A 23,504-nucleotide genomic window follows, 5' to 3' on the forward strand; every position below is an offset into this window, starting at 1 on the left:
AAAAAACAGCAATAAATAGTGTCTGTTTGTGTTAATCCAGCTGAGGTCTGAATGTCCAATCAATTGCCTTTGATGAACTTGCTTGTATTTCAATTCTCACAGATCACAGTTGCATGATGAATTACATTTGCAAGACGATGATTCACATAAAGGTAAAAGAAAAACCATCATTGCGCAGTGTTTTAAATGCTACAAGACTGGGCAAACAATGTAATCCACTCACACATTTGCAGTAGCTGAATCGCTTTTGCTAAAATGGTCAGACAGCTTCACCGCTCATACAGCTATCGCTGTGTTTGCCGAACACTATGCAAAGACGTCACCGACTCTTTCTCCCCACGTGTATCATCACGTCACGTGACTTTCTCAAGGGTAGCTACCCTTGAAAAAGTCACGTGACATGTGATGATACGCGTGGGGAGAAGGAGTCGGTGACGTCTTCGCATAGTGTTCGGCAAAGCGGTGAAGCTGTCTGACCATTATAACAAAAGCGATTCAGCTACTGCAAATGTGTGAGTGGATTACATTGTTTGCCCAGTCTTGTAGCATTTAAAAACACTGCGCAATGATGGTTTTTCTTTTATCTTTATGTGAATCATCATCTTGCAAATGTAATTCATCATGCAACTGTGATCTGTGAGAATTGAAATACAAGCAAGTTCGTCAAAGGCAATTGATCGGACATTCAGACCTCAGCTGGATTAACACAAACAGACACTATTTATTGCTGTTTTTTTTTTTTTTTTTTCATCTACATATATCTAGGGATGTGTGTTCCCTTATATGTTTTTTGATGCATCTATTTGCATTTATTCACTTTATTGATTGCTATATTTATTTGCACCTATTCACTTTACTGATTGTGATATCAGGGTATATGTTTTTTGATGCTTTTTTTTGCATTCATTCACTTTATTGATTGATTATTTATTTGCACTTATTCACTTTACTGATTATGATATCAGGATATTTTTATGGTTTAGGATTTTATATATAAGCACCACTCCAACAGATGGGGATAGTTTGATAAGCGCACCAACATATTTTATATTGATGCTCTGTGTTATAATGCGTTAATACCAGATCTATGCTTAGTATGATAATGCAAAAGTACCGATTTTGCTAGGAGCTGCTGGAAAGTGGACCTGCTCCTTATTACCCCCATAGTTTTCAAAAGCTGATGGGGAATTACCAGTAGAAATATCACGAGCAAACTGAAAATGCAGAGGAATCAGTGAAGTGACTTTAACTCTCCTGAATATATGTATGCATATTTGTCTGGTCCTTGGCAAATTATATAGTTCATAAATCATGACTGTCTGGATTTGAAAACTGTGTGAATTTCTGCAGATCAGCAAGGAGAATCATAAGTAGCCTGTTTACTGATTCAGTTACTATTAAACATTAGTTACTTCCATCAGTCTTGGTGTGCTAAAAATCCGATAAGTTGGTCACCACATTGAGTTCTGCGTCATAAATTTATAATGATTCCCAGGATTTATGTACATAAACAAGCCATTGATATTAAACGTCACAACATGCCTTTGGTATTGTCATACATGTGAGTAATAGCATTTCAATTGTTACAGGTCCACCAAGTTCATACCTAATGTATAGGTACATGTAATGTATATCTCATGATGCTATGTGCCTTTTGTATCTGTGTACTTTTCTTGCAGTGAATTTAACGGCTCACATGCTGCCTTTCAACACATATCTTGTCCATGATCTGAACTTGGTGAACCAGGCAAAGCTGAACCAGACTTGATGGCGAGAGGATGCTTTTCTGGTTCTTCCTGGGTTTTAGGCCTCCTCTGCGTCCGCCCTGCACATCTCTCAACCAATAACTTTACTTCTTGCTTCACATTACTATTAAGGAGACCATAGATGACAGGATTGATGCAAGTCGTAATCATGGATAACAAATGACACAAGGAGAAGATAAGATTGTGGTAGCACACGGAAATCAGTTGATGGTCCCATTCCACAATGATATTAAAAATTTGAAGTGGCAAATAGCAAATGGCAAATGCTCCAAGCATGGAGCCTAACATAATGTTGATTCTTCTCATGTGGCTATAGCTCCTTCCTAACAGACCTTCCCTATGGTGTAAATACACAGAAATCCGGAAGTAGCAACATAGTATAAAGCAAAGTGGCACGACGTATTGCAAGAGCAAAATTGTCACAGTGTATGCTCTCCTCTCCTGAACAGAGGTCCATTTCTCCAAGCAAACAGACTTGTCTGCAAGTGAGTCGAAAACATTTGAAATATTTTTGTGAATGCCATCTGTCAAATCTACAGCATTGATCAATGGCACAGCCAGAAGAGAAGCCATAACCCAAACAAGTAATATAGCTATGTAAGCTTGGAGGACACTAGGTTTCCACCCAGTTGGGTGTAGGATAAGTTGATGTCTTTCCAAAGCAATGAGGGCTAGGATCATGACTGATACTGTAACAGATGCACACATGACAAAATTGGTGATCTTGCATAAGCACCGACCAAACATCCAGTAATCCATGATGGTGTAGACAACTGTGAAGGGTAAGCAGAAGATTCCTACTAGGATGTCAGAGAAGGCTAGATTGGCAATAAGAATGTTAGTCACATTGCCCTTCTCTTTTCTTCGAAAGAGCACATATATCAAGGAGCTATTCCCCAGCAAGCCCAGGACTATCATCAAGCTGTAAGATGTTCCCAGAAAGGGTGTAATATCAGGTACATGTCGACATTTGTTCATTATAAGTTTCTGGAGGGCTGTGTGGAGTGTGTGGTTCATCCTGTGTAAAAAAATAAAAGAGAAAACATACATTATATTCAAATATGTGGTGAAAATTCTCTCCGATTAGCACCCAATTCTGCCGTAAACTCATATTTCTGTTTTAGGTTTTGAAATGGTGTGATGAACCATATGCTGTTTTTTTTATTTCTGAAGGACACTAAAGCTGGCCATAAATGTTCTATTTGTCAAAAAAAAAAAAAAGCTTCCCATAAATGGATTATTTTTTTTTTATCAGCCAGTTGGCTTATTAAGAGTAAAAGAAAAGGAATTCCCCCATCCACACAAGTGAGGTGACTGTAGGAATCCTGCCTGCTGTGCTATTGTATTCTGACAGTGAGGACTCCTCTGCTGTCAAAATATACTGATCAGCGCTGCAGCAAATCGAATTTCTGTTCCAGAGGAGTCAATTATTAGACTGAATCCTCTCAAATGATAACAGCCATAGATGGATCAAGATGTGACTGGTCTCTGCTGAACCAGCCAAATGTTGTTCCTAGGGCCATCTTAAGTAATCATTTTCCTGCAATAGTTTGTTTATCCACCTACTCAACAAAACCATACGGGGAAAGTCATTCTCACCAACATAAGCCAAAAAAAGTGTCTGATTCCTTGTTCAGCATTCTGTATAATGTAAAATAAATTAATTGAGAGTACAGGAAAATATTTACAGAAAAAAAAAAAAATAGACAACAGTAAAATAAATTAGATTAAAAATTAAAGGTAGTTAGCAAGGTTTGCCTGGATTTTACTTCCTATGCAAATTCAATCCACTTCAGAGTGTTGATACACTGACCAGTAACTGGCTCTCATGAATGACTCTCAGCATTCATGCACGGTTTTGATGGGGATGAGAGCTCCTAGCTGCCAATGGCAGCAGATATTTTGTGGACTCTCTAGAGTGCCACTGAGCCAAATCCCACCCAATAAATTAACCTGAGGGGTGTTTTATGATATTCTAGCGGACCATCTCTCTAGGCCAGATTTTCTAAATACATCAATATTTCCAGATGACTATGTTTTTATAAGAACATACAGTACAGTATTTTGTACAAAATGGAATTGTGGTTTGATAGAAATCCAACATGATATAAACCAGATGCACACATTGCTTCAGGGATGTGACCAATCCGCCTTCTTTACATTATAACATAGGTATGGTTGGTATCAAACTGATTATTTTCTTACACATTTGGGTAGACACTTGCTATGAATGTAGCTTTCTATCAGGATTTATAAAATATGAATATATTTTGGTTTCGTCAGTTAAAGAAAATGCCATACCATTGTATTGCTTCAAACCATTTCTGGATTATTAACAAGTATTTACAAGAGCTATTAGTAGGCTCTGACTCAATGGAGGTTTATGGTGCCAGATTTTGAACAGAATATCTTATAGTCTGTTGTGGGCTCTGCTATAAATTTCATGACATGCATGACAGGCCATTTCATGACAAAGCTTATTAGAAGTCTTTTGATGATTTGCAGACCCTGCTCAATACCGTTTTTGACTCCAACCTGCTTGCATCAACCTGATCTGACTTATGCTGGTAGTATTAGTAGGAGGGTAGGATGAGATGTGCCTTATAGCTTTGCCTGTCCTCACACCCAAGACCTAAATCTAATTGTCGCTGACTTGTAATTTGTGGAAAAATGAGAGTGGCACAGTGCTTACCATGACTTCTCTATTATCTCCACTCTCTATCAATTTGGGGTTATCAAACCTCATTATAATCAGAGTCTGCTCTAGCCTGATTTAAAGATCACAAGCAATAATGAGTGAATCAGAATTCAGCCTGGACTTGACATTCTCTTGACATTCTCCTGGACTTGACATTCTGCTATGTGAACAGGTTCACTATCCCTATTTATTAAATAGGTAAAGCAGTATCTGTGGGGTCGTCCACATTGTGTACTTCCACTTGGAGGTTGCTGTGGCCCCTGGCAACATGCAGAGTGACAGCAGAGTGATAGTGGCTGGAACAGTCTCTGAGTTCCAGTACCTTTCATTTAAAGAACAGGGGGAACTGTTAGGCAGGGTGATCTCTGCCTAAGAGTTGAAGTAAAATCCCAACCTGGCCACCAATGAAGGGGAGGGTATTTTGTTTCTACTGATCACCAAGAAAGAAGGGTTTATTTTTGTTTCAACTAACACTAATGTTAGGGATTATTATTTTGGTGCTGGGGGGTTGTTATTGCCACCACGTACACCAGTGCTGGGGGTTACTATTATTGCCACTGGCACTAACGTTGGATTTTATTTTATTTCCACACTACAAGCCATACACTGTGAAGCAATACCCACTTTATGGGCCAATTCCAGCCAAGTGTTCAGCAGGTCGCAAGCTACATGCACTGCATTTTTCTTCCTGTTTCCTTTAAAGCATCCCTAACTATTTTAAAATATTGCAAACAATGCAGGAGATGGAGTCCCTGAACTCCTGCATATCAGCTAAGTATGCTTTCTGCCTAAAGTCACACCCCGAGCATGCATGATGTTTAATTTCATGATCATTACTGAAAATAATTTTGATGCATGAAGATATAAAAAAATGATCTGCCCTGCATGTCAAATATGCAAGTATGCCATTGGTCAATGTGGCATACACAGTTTTAGCTAATATTAGGGGGTTGAGTTACTAAAACCTTGAGGGCCAATTTAAATCTATGCATTGCAGAAACATGCATTACAGTGCATTGCAGCAAAAATTTTGAGGCAGATCCAATTTTCAAGACTTGGTGCATTGGCAGCCCATTTTTTAATGGGCTGTCTTAATGCAATGTACACTAACGTATGACATAATTAGTGCACGTGCATGAATGCACATTACAAATGTAAACAGGCCCTTAGGGAAGCATTGGGTTAAAACAAACGTATACTTTCCTATACTAGGCAAAGAAACAGGTACTTTGCAACAGTATCAGGGCAGGTCACCAACACAGTCCTATCCAAGGTCATTCTTCCTCTCTTGATTAGCCAGATAACGGCTTTGGGTGTGAGCTCAGGTATCGACTAAAAAAAAAAGATCTATACCAGCCCCTGCTGACACTACACAGGCTCTCCACAAAGCGGAGGAGTACACCTCACCTCCCAGCTGCTGACACCATGTAAGGTACCGCATGGAGGGGGGTTGTATAGCGAGGATACGTCAAGCAACAATACAGGGCTCACACCGTCAATCAACATGGCACGCCGTTGCTATCACAATGCATTTTGGAGGGACGGGTCCTCCTTTTGCAAGTCCATCTAGCAACCTGGTGTTGATTCTTAAATAGCCTGACCTCCTACCAGAGCTTCAGTTTCTGTTTCAAGGTTTTTCTATTAACAATATATACAGTTAGAGCCATATATATTTGGACACAGGCATAATCTTCGGGGTTTTTTTTTAGGTATTTCCCAAAACATATTCAAGCTATAGTTATATAATGGATATGGGCTGAAAGTGCACACTCAGATTTAATGTGAGGGTATGTACATCCAAATTGGAGTAAGGGTTTAGAAATTACAGCTCTTAAGAATAGCCCCCCCCCTTAAACAAATCAATCAGAGAGATAGCAGCAACATTAGCAGGCATCCCAACCTGCAAAAACTAATTTCAGGGAGGTGGCAAACTCATTTCAGGGAGATGACACAAAGCGACCCCCCCCGACACGTTAGTATATGTGCGAGCATTTTCTGTGTGTGTGTGTGTGTGTGTGTATAATGTCACTCACATGCAGCCTACAGGAGATGGTCAGAGACTGAGGACATGATACAGGAGATGGTCAGAGACTGCAGACATAGCACAAGAGATGTAATCCTCCTGTGCAATCCCCCTAATGTAACGCCCCTGTGCAATCTCCCTAATGTAACGCCCCCGTGCAATCCCCCTAATTTGACCCCCCTGTGCAATCCCCCTAATGTAATACCCCCTGTGCAATCCCCCTAATGTAAACCCCCCTGTGCAATCCCCCGAATGTATCCCCTCTTGTGCAATCCCCCTAATGTAACCCCCCTGTGCAATCCCCCTAATGTAATCCCCCCGTATATGTCCCCTCCCTACATTTACAGACCTCAGTTTAGCGAGCTCTGTCCACATGGGTGTTCCTCCACCTCCTAGGCTCCTCCTCCTGATGTGGATGTACTGTCAGTGTGGAGGAGGAGCCTAGGCTCCGTCGATCTGAAGAGTGTAATTGTTGTGATGGGCAGCCGGCACCGGCGATTGCAGTGCCAGTTCCCAGAGGACATGCGGGCGCATGTCCTCTGGGAACTTAAAAAGTTTGCATTGTTTAGGATAATGTGATCAAGCTCTTATCTGATTTTGTGTGGTATAAGTTCTGTGTGAATTTACAATAAAGTGAGTTCCAGCTTGCACCTAAGCTAATGTCATCTAGTTCTTAGGTGCAATTCTCAGCTATAATACCTGGTTCCTGGTTCCAGGGTGGGGGAAGCTGTATCTTGGGGGGGGGGGGGGGGGGGCACTAAGGCGAGGTGCCAGGTGGTCCATCACATTTAGGCTGTCATTTACTCAAACAAGGACTTACCATTAGGGTATTCCATTTCTGAATGGTGGTCATAAAGTGAAGGCAGTGATTTTGGAAGTTACAAACTATATTTTATGAAGAAGTGTACTGAGAAACAATCCAAATTACCAACCTGGGAAAGCAGATTGGGTATATTGCCAGTGGACTATAAGTTAAAGAAAACACTCATCTTTAATCACATGCTCTTGTGTATTAACAGCTTTAGAAAAATAACATTTGGCATTTGTTCTGACTCAGTGTCTAATATACTGCACATTTGCCTGTACAATAAAAGACTTTCTCCAATAAGGCCACATTATCTCTACTATCAGTATGCCAGTGATAGCCCTAATTGATTGTTGACATTGTAATCTGTTCACTCTAATTACATTATTCCTTATCGTCATCCCAAACATGTTCCCAAGCGTAGCCGATGTCCAGTACACGCTAAAAGATTAAAATTGCAGCAGTTACCTATGAAAAAACAATGCTGACTCACTCCGTAATCTGCCTTTCTCCACAAGTGGTTTGTTTTCTAATATTACAGCAGCCAGGAATTGCTGGCAAGAGCATAATAAATGTGAGTAAATATTCCAGAATTTACATATAGTATGGTTACACAGTTGGTAAGGTTGAATGAAGACACTGGTCCTTCCAGTTGAACCTGAACATGTGTGTTTATGTCACTACCATTTTCCATATCCTTTGCAGATTGTGTTTGCAAAGAAACACATCTACAAGTTTTTTTTTAATTTTTCCAAACTCCACACTGATGTTGCCAACTGTGGAAAGTAGTTCTACATCCTTACTGCACTAACAATAAAGAATCCCGTACACAATTTAAGATTGAACCACTTCTCATCCAGTCTCATTGTGTGACCATGTGTCTTCTTTAGAAACATTAGGGTAAATAGTTTTTCTCCCATTTAAACATTGATATATTGTGATCATATCTGCTCTCAAGTGCCTCTTCTTCAGGGAGAATACATTTTTGTAGTTCCTCATAACTGAGGTCCTCCAGCCCCCTTATTATCTCTGTTGCCTTTCTCTCTGCCTTTCTTAAGTTCAAGGATATACTATCCCAAGATTGTTGACTATAACTGGTTGGCATACTCAAGATAAGTCCGAACCAAAAAAAAAAATCAACCAAAAAAAAATGCTCCTATTTTTACACAACAGCATAGTCTACGTAAAACAAAAAATATATTTAAATGGCAATTAACATACTTTCTCCACATGTAACAAGTGGAATTGCATTATTGTGCTTAAAGCGGAGGTCTGCCAATTTTTTTTTTAAAAGTCAGCAGCTACAAATACTGCAGCTGCTGACTTTTAAAATATGGACACTTACCTGTACAGGGCCCCTGCGATGTCAGCACCCGAAGCCGATCTATCCCTCGGCTGTCAGGTGCTGCCTCCGCCATCCTCAGTAAGGGAACCAGGAAGTGAAGCCTTGTGGCTTCACTTCCTGGTTCCCTACTGCGCATGCATGACTTGTGCTGCGCTATCCCACTGGTCCCTGCTGTTTTCTGGGACCCGTGTGTCTCCCAGAATGCAGTGGGGGGACAGGAAGTGGGCGTAGATACCCGCGGGTGGCTCGGGTATCTATGCCCGGAAGTGGGAGCAAAATACCTGTATTAGACAGGTATTTGCTCCTCCCTCCCCCCTGAAAGGTGCCAAATGTGACACCGGAGGGGGGAGGGACCGGAAAAGCGGAAGTTCCATTTTTGTGTGGAACTTCGCTTTAAGCCACAGCAGGCAAAGGGGAAGGATAGGTTCTCTTGTAAGAACCCTGAATTTTACATTCATTGTATATTAGCTGGTTGCTAAAGAGCGGGTCGGCCGGCCGATGCGTCTTTAACAACTGATGAGTCATCAGCTGTCAGCGGGCTTCCCCGCTGACAGCTGAATGTAACAAAATTGCCGGCTAAAAAGTAATTCACGAAAAAAACAACGTGGGGTCCCCTTCGGTCTGGTATGGGATTTGGAGGGGACACCCCCCACGCCAAAATTAAAAAAAAAATGGCTTGGGGCCCCCCTTAAAATCCATACCAGACCCTTATCCAAACCTTCAGCCCAGTAGGTCAGGAAAGGGAGGGGACAAGCGAGCCCCCCCTCCTGAACCATACCAGGCCACATGCCCTCAATATGGGGGGTGGGTGCCCTGCGCCCCCACCTCAAGGCACCTTGCCCCCATGTTGATGGGGACAAGGGCCTCTTCCCATCAACCCTGGTTGGTGGTTGTCTGGGTCCCCCTTTACTGCCCTCCCCCCCATGTGAATGGGTAGGGGTACATCGTACCCCTACCTATTATCCAAAAGAGCAGTGAAATGTAAAAAAAAAAAAAAAAAACAACAACAACAAGAGCCAGTTTTTGACAAGTCCTTTATTAATAAAATAGCTCCGAGCTGTCTTCTTCCCGAGCTGTCTTCTCCCGGTGCCGTCTCTCCTGGTGCCGTCTTCTCCCGCTGCTGTCTTCTCCCCTAGCAGTCGTCTCCCACCGCCATCTGCTCCCAGAGCTGTCTTTTCCAGCGCTTATGTCTTCTTCCTCACCACCGCTGTCTTCTTCCTCGCTGCTGGTTACCCTCTAAAAACAAAAAAGGCCACTCTTGTTCTGAGGCTGTCTTCCTCCATTGTGACGTCCTCTGCTGTCTGACAACTCTTATATAGCCATGGGGTGTGGCCATCTGATGACCTTACCGGAGAGCCCGCCCCTTGTGATGTCACAAGGGGGGTCTCTCTGGGTGATGTCATCGGATGATCACGCCCCATTTTGGGGGGACCCCACACATTTTTTTTTACATTTAGCGGGGAAGCCCGCTGACAGCTGATGGCTCATCGGTTGTTAAGGACGCAGCAGTACTTGCGTTTTGGATGCGGGTATTTGAAGCCTATTACATGCAAAATGCTGCATTTTGCAGGAAAAAAGTCCCCGACACTTCCCAAAAACACAAAGGCACAAAAATGCATTGACGTGAATGTGTTCCATAGGAACCCATGTTAAAAAAATTCCCTGTATTTCTGCAAAATGCAAAAAGCATCAAAAAGCACATTAGTGTGAATTGAGCCTAAAGAGCTGCTGGATGTTTAGGTCCTCCTGCTGCATATCAAATACTAAAACAAGGTACCAGAGTGAATGGCCCTGCCAGAACAAACTAGTCAGATGGGAGGAGAGCAATCCTACTGATAGCAATGCAACAACCACATCAGTAAATATCTTTGAAAGAAGAATATAAGGGAATGCAATTAATGCCGGCCATAAACAGTGCAAATTTCTTTCCTGCAACCACGGGTTGCTGGAAAGAAATTGGCACAATTCCCCCATCAACACAGACAGTGCTGACGGGAATCCCTCCTGCCGAGCAATTGTCTGCTTCCAGCATGGGTGCATGGGCAGGCGGAAGAAGCCGCCCCGCTGGGAGAAGGCATTGATTATTGCCAATGGCTGCAGCTGCCGCAGCAATAATTACCAGTGAATCTGGCAGGCTGTTTGTACCCAAGTTGATTGATCAATCAACTTGGTACATTCAGCCTGCCCACACATGGTTCGAATCTCAGGCAGTTACTGCTGAACTGCTGCAGAATCTGACTTACACTGCAGTAAATTGTCTTTTTTTGTTATATCTTTTCTGTAAATATGTTTCTTGCACTATTTTGCTTTGCCTTTTATTAGAACAATATTTTAAAATAGATAAGCCAATTCTCTAATCATAAACGAAATAATTTTTGCCTTTTCTATAGTTTAAATTCTGTTTCACCCCTGCCTGACGTGTCAGTGTGTAGGCCAGTGGCGGCCCGTCCATAAGGGGGGCAGGGATGCTGCCCCCCAATCCATGAGCCCGGCCCCTAATATACATGCAGGGTGCTGGATACATGGATTTTAATGTTGTTTTTTTTTTTTAAACACATGAATAGAGCCTGAGGCTCTAATTGGCTTCAAAAAAGGGTATTGCTTTATGGACTTGCCTTCAGCATAATATATGCACATTATATGCGATATTAGCAAAGGTCTGTATAGGAACTGTGTTGAAGGGGTCCTTTGCCTGGTCTGAAAGGAATGCATGCACAGTGTATGAAAAGAACAGGGCTTGCAACACAACAAAGGGACTGATCCAGAAGAAGCTAATGTGTTGTTGCTAAGGACCACAGTGCTTGTGTCACTGCAAAGCAGCCAATCAGCCAGGAGAAGGGTGGCATGGCAAAGATGACAATCTTTGCTCCTTAAAGAGGAAATAAACCCTAATGGGTTTTACTTCCTCGTTTTTCCCCTGCAAAGTAAAAGTATTATGGGCTAGTATGCATCGCATACTGGCCCATTATACTGCACTTACCTGAAAACGAAGCCTGCAATGTCCCCGCTGTCCCCGCATTCATCTTCACTCTTCTTCCTTCTGGGGGCAGGGTTCTTTGACTGGCCGAAGTCACGTGACGTCACTCCCGCAGATGCGGGCGGGAGCTGCTGGTTACTGCACAGGCCCTCTAGAAACAGCATGATCTTGCCTTTTCTTCAGTGCACTTGTGCCGATGACGTCGGCGCAAGCGTATATGGTAAATATCTCCTAAACCATGCAGGTTTAGGAGATATTTCCAGTACCTACAGGTAAGCCTTATTATAGGCTTACCTGTAGGTAAAGTGGTGTAACTAGGTTTACAACCACTTTAACACAGTGTCCTATCACCAGTGGGAAGGAATCACAGGTTTCTGTGCATCCCAAAGAATGCTCGGGCTGTGTGGCTCCTGTGGCTTAAGAGTTTGCCAGCCATGGCTACACTGGCACCAAATGAGACTTGCAAAAGCAGGCACTAATACCCTCACATGCATAATGCAGCAGCCATCCAGGAAGGTCAGTATTGCCCATTTTAAAGGAAAGCTGTTCTTTCCTCCCCCTGTTGTACTGTGGTCATCATATAAAGGGGTCAGTTGACCAGAAATCGGGAACTTCCCCTGCCATACATACAGCAGATGGAGAGGGGAGGGCAGTGGGGTGTCATTCTGCAGTGATCAGAATTGAAGCATAGTTATAGCGAGTATTCTTGATATGCATTTAGAACCCATTGCTTTTGTTCAGGGATACATGCCACAATTTTATAGTAATGTATGTTAGCTTTCCTTCTAGCTAATATTAAAATACAGATATCCTCACAAATACTACTACTTCATGCTGACTGCATGAAGTAGCAAGAGCAACAAGCAAGATAGGAAAGGTTCGCACTGTATCGTTGGAGCATAGCTTTTTACCTGGTTAGACCTACTGATATGCAATATAATGAAGAACTCTAAATGGATAAAGAAGAGCTCTGGTCTAAGGGCTCATTCACATAACATTCAATACTATACATCTTGTTTAATTTTACAAGACAGACAAGCTGCATGCGGAAACAGTGTGGTTTCTGCAAACAGTAATGTATTCTATCAAGTCAATATATAAAGCTACCCATTGATTTGACAGTAGAGAGCAGAGAGGCACCAGTTTATCTGAGAGCAAGAATAGAAATCAGAGCTGGCTTTTTTACATATCCTGTCATTTGTTTTGCTCAATAGTGACCAGCTGTGAGCATCTGAGAGAACTCAGTTCAATCTAAGCAAATATGGTTGGATTGGGCAACTGTAATCTCATGTGCAATTGCTATTTGTAATTGTGTTTGTATGTATGGGTGTTTTTTTGGTAAGCACGTATATGCAAATTAGAGCATTGGCCTTAAATCTGCACATAATGTCAGTTCCAGCAAACGTACAATTTAAAGCAAAAGAAAGTTGTCCTTCTTTAACCCTTCACTAACCCTTGGTCAACCCCGTTATTTTTTTTAAATCCCTTTCCCTTCTTTCTTTAGCTATGTTTTCCTTTGCTAATTCATATGTAAACTTGTTTTACTTCATCTAGTTTTCTTGTGCTAAAAATGCACAAAATGTTTTGAAAAAATATTTTTATACTTTTGTATATAACTTACCATTCTTTATGGTAGAAACATATTTTTAGTGCCTTTGCAAACGGGAAAAATTTCTGAAATTTAAGTTGTAATTTTGATGAGTTATAAAACATCATGGTTCTCAGATGGAAAAAAAATATGTGATCATAATGTTAATGAAACTTTGCTTTATTTTACCAAGTTCTTTATGACTAAATCACATTGGCCTAATAATGATGTGACACCAAAAGGTGGCTAAACCAAGGTTGGTGGACAGTGGCTGTTACAGTATTTCCTACACTACATTGGCCTGGCCTGAATGTGAAAGAAGAGTGTTAAGAGTCGGGGGGAAGGAGGGTTTCCTTTTGTGCCAGAGGACCTTGCTGCTTCCTAACAGTATACTGATATAATTTTCCCCCAAAAAATCCATTTGTTTTAGAGTAATTAGTAATTGAGTTCAGGTTACAAGTAAACGTTGATCCTATAGGGAACACGTGAGAATAAAAGTATAGGGCAAAATAATTGAATTTGCACAATTATTATTAATTTATTGTACACTTTTTGTAAAGCAGGCCAAAGAATGCTCTGAGACGCAGATTTTCTGCCTGATTTTTAAACCTGATTGTTCTCCAGAATAGCTCAGCAGCATCTGGATCTTCCAGCTATTGTTTTATGTTCGTGGGTAGCTTTAGATATATATACAGGCTCTCCTCACTTAACAAGCAGGTTCTGTTCCAACAACCAGGTCGTTAGACAAATTAGTTGTTAAACGAGGAGCCTCAAGTAATCAATATTTTAAGCATTCTTAACTACTGTATTGTATTGTGAAAAAAAGGTCTAAACACAAAATTCCAGCTCAATAAAGTTGTTTTAATTTGAATAAGTGCAGAACACAAACGGAAATTCTGTACTGTACTGTACAATACAATGATGTACAGAGCGTCATTGGGGTGGGGAGAGCTGGTCGTAAGTCCAAGCGGTTGTTAAACAGGTAAGTCGTTAAACGAGGAGCATCTGTACATAAAAACACACGCGTATTATACTGCCTATGTACGACCTATAAAATTCTGTAAACATGTAACAAAAAACAGAAGGCACCTTATGGACACACTCAGTATATTATGGCTTGTTCTATTTATCTGTCTTTCTCTGTGGCTTGAAACCAGCAATATGTTACAATAGGATATTTTTTTTTCATTTGAAAACATCATTTTGTAATAACATGGGGAGAAAAATTGCAACATTTCACACCATGTTTTAAAATGAACACTTTCAAGGTTACAAATTCTACATATAACAGAATGTTTAGAAATCTGTTCAATATCATATTATTGAATGAGGTTGTGATGTCTTTTCTGTCTAATAATATTGTTTACATGGAAAAAAAAATTGTTACCTTGTAGCTGTTGAAAGATTCAGCGGACAGCAGACCAGGGAATGTTCTGACTCTGAGATTGCAAGCTCTCTGATTGTGTGTATTTGTTTGTACAGTACATGTGGGCGTAGAGATAGTCAAATTGACATCCCCATTACTTATCTTCTATTCATATTACCAGAGCTCTCTCTGTTGGTGGAGAGAACACTTGCCTATATTATTGTAACCTTCTCTATGTATGTACAGTATATGTAGATCTGTGTTGAGACATTTAAAGCACAGGTTGATCCTCCTCCGTTGCAATGTTGCTAGATGACCTTAGCGTGGGTGGCTAGCCTTTCCCTACCTGTATTTCTGAACTCAGCAGGTGAATGAACAGTATTGATCTATGTAGGACAATGTATAGAACTGACAAAACAAAGTACATGTCTTCCAAAGTTAAAGTGTAACTAAGGCATAAAAAATATACAGTATATATATACACACACACACACAGTATCTTACAAAAGTGAGTACACCCCTCAAATTTTTGTAAATATTTTATTATATCTTTTCATGTGACAACACTGAAGCAATGACACTTTACTACAATGTAAAGTAGTGAGTGTACAGCTTGTATAACAGTGTAAATTTGCTGTCCCCTTAAAATAACTCAACACACAGCCATTAATGTCTAAACTGCTGGCAACTGAAGTGAGTACACCCCTAAGTGAAAAGTGAGCACATGTCAGTTGAGGGCGCCTCCACCACCCACTCATTTGCCCAGCGTAGTGTGCACATCTCCCGCTCTATAGCCCGTATGAGGAGGCAGGCTAGGTCTGCCTCACCTCCTCCCCATGTCTCCCCTGTGCCCGCCCACAACCCCTTTGTGCAGCCAATATGTGCCTGAAATGGGGTGTGGGCGGGAAATTTTAAAGCAGCCAGTGATCCTGCCTGATGTCGCTGCCTGTGTCTCTGAAGACAATTCATCCCAGGTGAATGATCTCTCCCCTCTCTCTCCCCTAAATGTGCCATACACTTCCAGCCTTCCACGTGCCATACACTTCCAGCTTACCATGTGCCATAGTCTTCCAGCCTTCCACATGCCATACTCTTCCAGCCTTCCACGTGCCATACACTTCCAGCCTTCCACATGCCATACTCTTCCAGCCTTTCACGTGCCATACACTTCCAGCCTTCCACATGCCTTAGTTTTCTAGCCTTCCACGTGCCATATTCTTCCAGCCTTCCACGTGCCATAGTCTTCCAGCCTTCCACATGCCATTCTCTTCCAGCCTTCCACATGTCATACTCTTCCAGCCTTCCACATGCCATACTTTTCCAGCCTTCCACGTGCCATACACTTACAGTTTTCCACGTGCCTTTATTTTCCAGCATTCCACGTGCCATATTCTTCCAGCCTTCCACGTGCCATACTCTTCCAGCCTTCCATGTGCCATACACTTCCAGCCTTCCACGTGCCATACACTGCCAGCCTTCCACGTGCCATAGTCTTCCAGCCTTCCACGTGCCATAGTCTTCCAGCCTTCCATGTGCCATAGTCTTCCAGCCTTCCATGTGCCATAGTCTTCCAGCCTTCCATGTGCCATACTCTTCCAGCCTTCCACGTGCCATAGTCTTCCAGCCTTCCATGTGCCATAGTGGTCATTCCTTCCATGTACTATAGTGATCATTCCTGCCTTCCATGTGCCATAGTGGTCCTTCCTTCCTGCCTTCCATGTGCCAGTGATCCCTCCTTCCTGCCTTCCATGTGCCATGGTCTTCCAGCCTTCCATCTGCCATAATCTTCCTGCCTTCGGGCATCACCACATGGTGAGTGGGCGGCCCCGCAGAAGGAGGCTGCAATCGCGTGGAAGGTGAACACCGAGGGCAGCTGGGAGCTCAGGAGAGAGAAGAGAGAAGAGCTTCACAACCTCCTTGACACCCGAAATTGCGCTCAGAAGCATCCCCGGAGTCCCAAAGTCTGGACTCTGTCTCCTCCAACCTCCTCTCTGTTCCAGCATCAGCAGTCAGTAAAGCCTGGAGGACAAGGATGAGCGGGAGGTACAAGCTGTCAGGGTGCTGCTGGAAGAAGCAGCAGAGCACCTGCTGGATCAAGAAGGTACTGGGCATCATACACTGACACAGACCTACCTGCAGATACAGACTAGGATAGAGGGGCAGAGGTGGGACTGTGGATTGGGACAGGGCTAGGGGTCTCTCTCTCATCTCCCCCCTGTCTGTCAGCCCAGCCCCCCCCCTCTGTCAGCCCCCCCTCTCTCTCAGCTTGTCCTTTGTCCATTTCTCTCGCTCCTCTCTCTCTCAGCTCACTTTCTCTCACTTTCTCTGTCTCAGCTCACTCTCTCTCTCTCTCTCTCTCTCTCTCACCCCCCTCTTTCTCTCTCAGCCCCCTTCTCTCTCAGACCACCCTCTGTCCATCTCTCTCTCACACAAACACACACACACATCTCTCTCTCTCTCCCTCTCTTTCTCTCAGCCCCCCTCTCCCCATCTCTCTCTCAGCCCCCTCTGTCTCTCACACATCTCTCTCAGCTCTCTTTCCTTTTCTCTCTCTCTCAGCCCTCTCTCTTTTTCTCAGCCCCCCTCTTTTTCTCTCTCTCTCTCATCCCCCCCCCTCTATCTCTCAGCCCCCTCTCTCTCTCTCAGTCCCCCTCTCTATAGATGGAGTGCTCTGAAGTGTGTAGAGGGGTATCTAGGAGCGTAATCAGGGTAGTGATATCTGGGGAGGTGTGATCAGAGTGGGGGTATCTGGGGGTGTTATCAGTGCAGGGGTATCTGGGTGTGTGAGATCAGAGTGGGGTGTATCTGGGGTTGTAATCGGGGTAGGGATATTCGTGGACGTGTGATCAGGGTGGGGGGGTATGGGAGTATAATTAGGGTGGGGAAATCTGGGAAAGTGTGATCAAAGTGGGTGTATGTGTGGGGTGTGATCTGGGAGTTTGCTTATGGGAGGAACCCAGCCATTGGAAGTTTTAGTTGGCCTCAGCTGCCTGTGGCAGTGAGGGGAAGTGAGGAATGCATAACCCCACCTCCTTATTACACACTGCTGTTTAGTGGAAGTTCAGCACAGCTCCATTTTCAGTGGTATGTTACGGCCTTCACATTGCGCCCCATCACATTACAGGTGCACTTTGAAGGAGGTACCAGCTTGGTTTTAGACAGTGGGAACTGGTAGGCAGCATTTGGTGGGCACTAATAAGTCTGCAATTGGTGGGCACTGGAAAGCTGCAGTTGGTGGGCATTGGTAGGCTGCAGTTGGTGGGCAATGATAAGGCTGTATTTGGTGGGCAATGATAAGACTGTATTTGGTGGACATTGTTAAGGCTGCATTTGGTGGGCACTGGTGAGGCTGCATTGATCTCTTGTATCATGTCCGCAGTTTCTGACCATCTCTTGTATCATGTCCACAGTCTCTGACCATCTCCTGTATCATGTCTGCAGTCTCTAACCATCTCCTGTATCATGTTTGCAGTCTCTGACCATCTCCTGTATCATGTCTGCAGTCTCTAACCATCTCCTGTAGCATGTCTGCAGTATGTCTGGGGGGTCTTTCTAACAGACTCTCTAATAGAAGCCCTCTCTGTGTCCATTAGAGAGACCCCCCTCCAGGTCCCATTAGAGTACTCTGCTTCTCTTCCTGTATTTTGTTTATTGTTAAGAGATCTTGGGAGGATCCCAGGGTAATGAAGACTCCTTTAGGGGACCATCTCTATGTTTGAGTCATTGCCATAGAAACATTTGTAAAGGGGAGGAGTTAGTACGATAACCACGGCCATGTGGGGGCACCGCAAATATTTCTGCACATAGGCGAAAATCTTCCCTAGACGGTTATCATGAAACAAGTGCTTTTATTCCCTAGATTTCCTCTCTATTGCTATTCTGAGTGAGAGCAGGGCACAGCGTGGTGTGCCAGTGGCAGAGAACACACAGAGACAAAATTAAATTGACTGCATATTGTAGAACCTTTCAACAGGTTACAACTAGGCCCAGCGGGTGAGCACCTCCATCTGGAGCCACTTACAGAGTCAATAGCAGCAGTTCTGTAGCTTGAAACGATGCCAACAGCTTCTGCAATGAGGAGGAGGAATGCGGCCTGGCAGGGCCAACCCAACTCTTCCAAGGTGCTTCCAAGGTGGAAATGGCATAGTTCCTGGGCTTTCCCTACCCCTCTGGAACCTCTACCTTTTGTTAAGTGCTGTCTCTGATTGATGGGAAACCTGTCTCTACACTAACCACTCGCAGAGTGCATGCCAAATCAGGGGGCCAGGGGCTAAAATAAGCTCTGCCCTTACCCAAGATAGTCATGGAGGTCCCGAGGAGCACCTGCATTCAATCAGACAGCTGTTGCCCTGGTGACCACACAAAATCATAGAGGAGCCAGGTTCCACACTGCTTCCTTCCCTTTTTGCATTGCCACTTCTGTCAAGCACCACCTACAGTGGGGAGTACAGACCACACCTGCAAACACTGACAACTTAATATTTTGGAATCTCAGTCACTTTCGGTCCCTGTTAAACAAAAAAAATTAATGACCAGGACGAAATCTAGATAGGTGTCTCATTTGCCTAAATTTGACAAAAAACATTTCTCACCTCATCCCTCTACCTTCAGAAATCAGGTACTCACATACTTTAATACTAATATTATATAAAAAAATTTTAATTACATGCCCCTGTTAAACAGGGGCAGAAAAATTGGGCCTTGGGTCATGCTGGTGGTGCCACATCACTGTAAGCACTCACAGTTACTCTTGTTGGGTGCAGGAACGGGCCCTGCTGTGAAATATTATATCAAAAATTGTAATTACATGCCCCTGTTAAACAGGGGCAGAAAAATTGGGCCTTGGGTCGTGGTGCCCTAAACCAAAAATCTTGCTGGAAGCTAGCATCATCAAGATTGAGGAGGAATAGGATAGTCAGCATAGGCAGTCTTTCAAGAGATCCCACATCCACAGAAAATTCAATCAGTTACATCAGCATCAGGTGCTTGATAGCTGCTGATCTAAGACTGATTAATTTTTATGAATGTGAGCCTATCAATGGAGTCTGTGGACAGGCACACTCTTTGATCCAGCAGCACTGAATGTGCGTTCAGAAAGCACACTTGATGCAGGACAGGCCAGTAACTCAATTGCAAATTTACCAATGGTCCATCCCCAAGACCCAGTAACCCAGTGGGTGCTCTTTTGGAAAGGTCTCCAAGTCTGCTCTTGCACCTAGATATTCCTGCACCATGTAATGCAGACGCTGGCGATGGTTGCTTGAACTGATCAGACCTTGGCGCTGAGGACTGAAAAATTATTTAAAGGCATCGGTCAGCCAGCCACCTTCCTCACCGCTCTTCCTCTGACTGAACGAAGCCTCAGCAACACGTTGTCCAGCACCAGGAAATTGTAACCTCCCAGGGCCTGAAAATGCGTTGCACACACCTTTCTTCAAGGCCTCCTGAAGATGTTTCATCCTCTGCTCCCTCTGTGAAGGCAGGATGAATTCTGCAACCTTTCCCTTGTAACATGGATCAAGAAGAGTTGCCAGCCAGTAATGATCCCTCTACTTGATAACACAAATCCTAGGGTCCTTTTGCAGGCTTTTCAGAATCAGGGAGGCCATACAGTGTTTGCAGAGGCATTCGATTTTGAGTCCTCTGGGTCACTAAGGATCACATGATCCGTAACTACCTCCTCCCAGCTACGAACAACTCCTTGGGTTTCTGGGGACTAAAAACCATCCCTTGAAGACTGCTGCTGAGTGTTATCCTCTACATCCATGCTGACACAATCCTCCTCCTCCTCTTCTTCCTGTGTGTTTGGCAGGCCCACAGGAATACTATCTGGATAAAGGGGGCCTTGAGAGGTAAGGAAGTCCTCCTCTTCCTCCCGCTGTTCTGCCTCAAGTACCCTGTCCATGATTCCACAAAGCGTGTGCTCCAACAGGAAGACTAGAAGGACAGTGTCACTGATGCATGCATTGTCGCTGCTCACCATCCTTTGTGGCCTCCTCAAATGGTGACAGGACAGTGCATGCATCCTTTTTTTTTTAAATTTAATGATTTTTATTCAAATTCATACAAAATACATCACAATGTACAATATATATGTGTCATCATAATAATAAAACCACCAATATTAAATGTATATAACTAACCTACAAGGAGTGCTCTTCCTCTTTTCTCCCATTTTTTACCCCATATTACCCTACCCCTAACCCTAATATCAAACCCTCTCTACATCATAGTTCATAACACACACTTATGCTCTTATCTTGGAACCTACACCTTTCCCCATCCTCCTTTTACACTATACTTGCCTAGGATAGTCCGGCTTCTTAAGCCAGGGATTCCAGATTTTATTAAATTCCTTTATATTCCCTCCCCTTACATATACGGTCTTTTCTTTCCCCACTGTTTCTGACACCGTTCTAAGCCACTCCACTACAGAAGGGGGTTTCTCTGCCTGCCATCTCTTGGCTATTAGCTTTCTTGCCTGATATAGGCATCTCTGCACCGCTTTTATTTTATCCCTCCCACTACCTAGGTTCCACCCCACCCCCAAAATACACAGCTTTGGATCTACCTTAAGGTTCAGATTAAAGATGTTATTTATAGCCTCAACTACATCCGCCCAGTACCGAAATAGCTTGGGGCATTTCCATAACATATGCAATAGGTCTCCTATGTTTTGACATCTAGGGCAGTTAGCATCCACCCTTCTCCCATACTCAAAAAGATTTTTAGGGTTATAGTATGCCCTGTGTAGGAGCAATAGATGTGAAAATTTCTGTGCTGGTGAGATCGAGACCTGGTGACTCCCCTCCAATATCTCCCTCCATTGCGTGTCCAATATAGCCCCCAGGTCCCTTTCCCACCCCCTTCTACACTTAAGGTTATCTGATCCCTTCCTGCTGTTTTTACAGATATGCTGATAGAGTTCTGTTATTAACCCCCTCGAACCCTCAGTACTTTCTATTTTTTGGGGAATAGGAGATTGGCTCCATTTCGGGCCTTGTTCTCCAAATTGAGCCTGCAGTGCGTGCCTGATCTGTATGTAGTTGAAATACGACTGACTCTGAATCCCAAATTCCTCTTTCAGAGATGCAAAGGTTTTTATCATATTGCCATTGTATAGATGTTCTAATTTAACTATCCCTTTTAACTCCCAGGTCTTAATTTTACCTATCTGTGACAGTTCTTGATAGTTCTTATTATCCCAAAGGGGGCTACACTTTGCTTCCCCCTCCATACCTTTCAGGCCCTTAATGGCGTTCCATACTTTTAACATTAATTTAATTGTGGGAGTCCTGTAAGCAAAAGAGTTTGCCTCCAGTACCTCCAAAACCAACCCATGGGGCGCTCCTGTAATCATTATTTCCGTGTTGTTATTCCCCATGGGACCACCACCTGCTCTCAAATGTTGCAGCTGGGCTGCCAGGAAATAGCTACGTGGGTGTGGGACCGCCATGCCCCCCTCACACGTTGCTAACTGTAGTGTTTGCAGACTTATCCTGGAGTGCCCCCCCTTCCATACCAGTCCTCTAAACAGCATATCTATCTTTTTGAACCATTTTCCGTAAATCCATACTGGAGAATTATGTAGGATATACAATAACTGGGGTAGCCATAGCATTTTGATCAGGCTACACCTTCCAGCTACCGATAGTGGAAGTCCCCTCCATATGTCAGTCTTCTTTTTAAATTTCATCAACAGTGGGGCTAAGTTATTGTTTATAAAGTTATCCGGTTCTTTTGTTATATGGATACCAAGATATTTTGTTTTCTCCACTATCTTTAGTGGATTTTCCTCCAAGAAGGTACCTTGCTTAAGTGGATCAATCGGCAGCAAAACCGACTTCTCCCAATTTATGGAGAGACCCGAGATTCCCCCAAAATCTGTAAAGATCTCCATCACCTGTCTAAGTGATCCCTCCGTATCTCCCAGGAAGATGAGTACATCGTCCGCGTATAACGCGATCCTCTCCTCCCTGGTTCTTCTCCGGAACCCCTCCATAATCCTATTTTGCCTTATAGCGGCGGCCACTGGTTCCATTGCCAAGGCAAAGATCAGGGGTGACAGCGGACACCCCTGTCTTGTGCCTCTCTGCAGACAAAATTCACTAGAGAGCACATTATTAACTCTGATCCTTGCCTAAGGGTTATTGTATAGAATTTTTACCCATTTACTAAATGAGGGGCCGAAGCCAAATACCTTCAATATCTGCCAGATAAATCTCCATTCTAAGCTATCAAATGCCTTTACTACATCTAACATCACGACAGCTCTGGAGCCAGAGTTTTCTGTTGGAATTTGCGAGTTCAAGAAGAACCTCCTAATATTCTCACTGGTTGACCTCTGGGGAATAAACCCTGTTTGATCCAGGTGGATCAACCTATGAATTATTTTTTGCAACCTAGTGGCGAGGATCTTTGCTAAGATCTTGGCGTCTGAGCACAATAAAGAGATAGGCCTATAAGATGCCGTTTCCAAGGGGTCCTTTCCTTCCTTAGATAGCATTATTATTGTGGCCTCGGTCATTGAGTCAGGTAGCTTCCCCTCCTGATATGCCCCTTCAAACACCTTAAGAAGCTCCGGTAGCAATATCTCCCCATAGTTCTTGTAGATCTCTGCAGGGAGACCATCAGGGCCCGGGGATTTCTGATTGGCCAGTTCCTTTACTGCAATTTTGATATCTTCTAATGTGATCGGGGCCTCCAGTATCTCGATATCCAGACCTGACAGGGAGGGCAACTCTATTTTCTTAAAAAATCCATCCAATTCCACCCCTTCCACAGATCCCCGGGATTTATATAATTCCTCGTAATATTTTTTAAACGTTGCGTTAATATTTTCTGGTTGAGATGTAATCTCGCCATCTCTAGTTCTAATGGCGGGAATCATCGGAGGGGGAGAATCTGCCTTAACAATATGGCCAAAATCTTCCCCA

The 23,504-nt window shown here is 43.4% G+C and overlaps 1 protein-coding gene across 1 annotated transcript; it reads right to left on the reverse strand.

Annotated features, from left to right (window-relative positions):
* Positions 1-480: 480 nt before the first annotated feature.
* On the reverse strand, positions 481-14,669 carry LOC141105401 (neuropeptide Y receptor type 4-2-like). Its single transcript, XM_073595267.1, has 2 exons — positions 14,590-14,669; positions 481-2,784 (listed from the first exon to the last, which is right to left on the reverse strand). Exon 2 carries the CDS (start codon positions 2,781-2,783, stop codon positions 1,707-1,709), a length of 1,077 nt encoding a protein of 358 aa, XP_073451368.1. The 5' UTR covers position 2,784; positions 14,590-14,669; the 3' UTR covers positions 481-1,706.
* Between the last annotated feature and the right edge of the window lie 8,835 nt (positions 14,670-23,504).

Source organism: Aquarana catesbeiana, linkage group LG08, assembly GCF_042186555.1.
Source record: "Aquarana catesbeiana isolate 2022-GZ linkage group LG08, ASM4218655v1, whole genome shotgun sequence".
NCBI classification, from domain to species: domain Eukaryota; kingdom Metazoa; phylum Chordata; class Amphibia; order Anura; family Ranidae; genus Aquarana; species Aquarana catesbeiana.

What these genes read in the sequence shown, in the direction of transcription:
- LOC141105401 (XM_073595267.1), bottom strand. Translation starts at nt 2,783, where the DNA reads ATGAACCACACACTCCACACAGCCCTCCAGAAACTTATAATGAACAAA.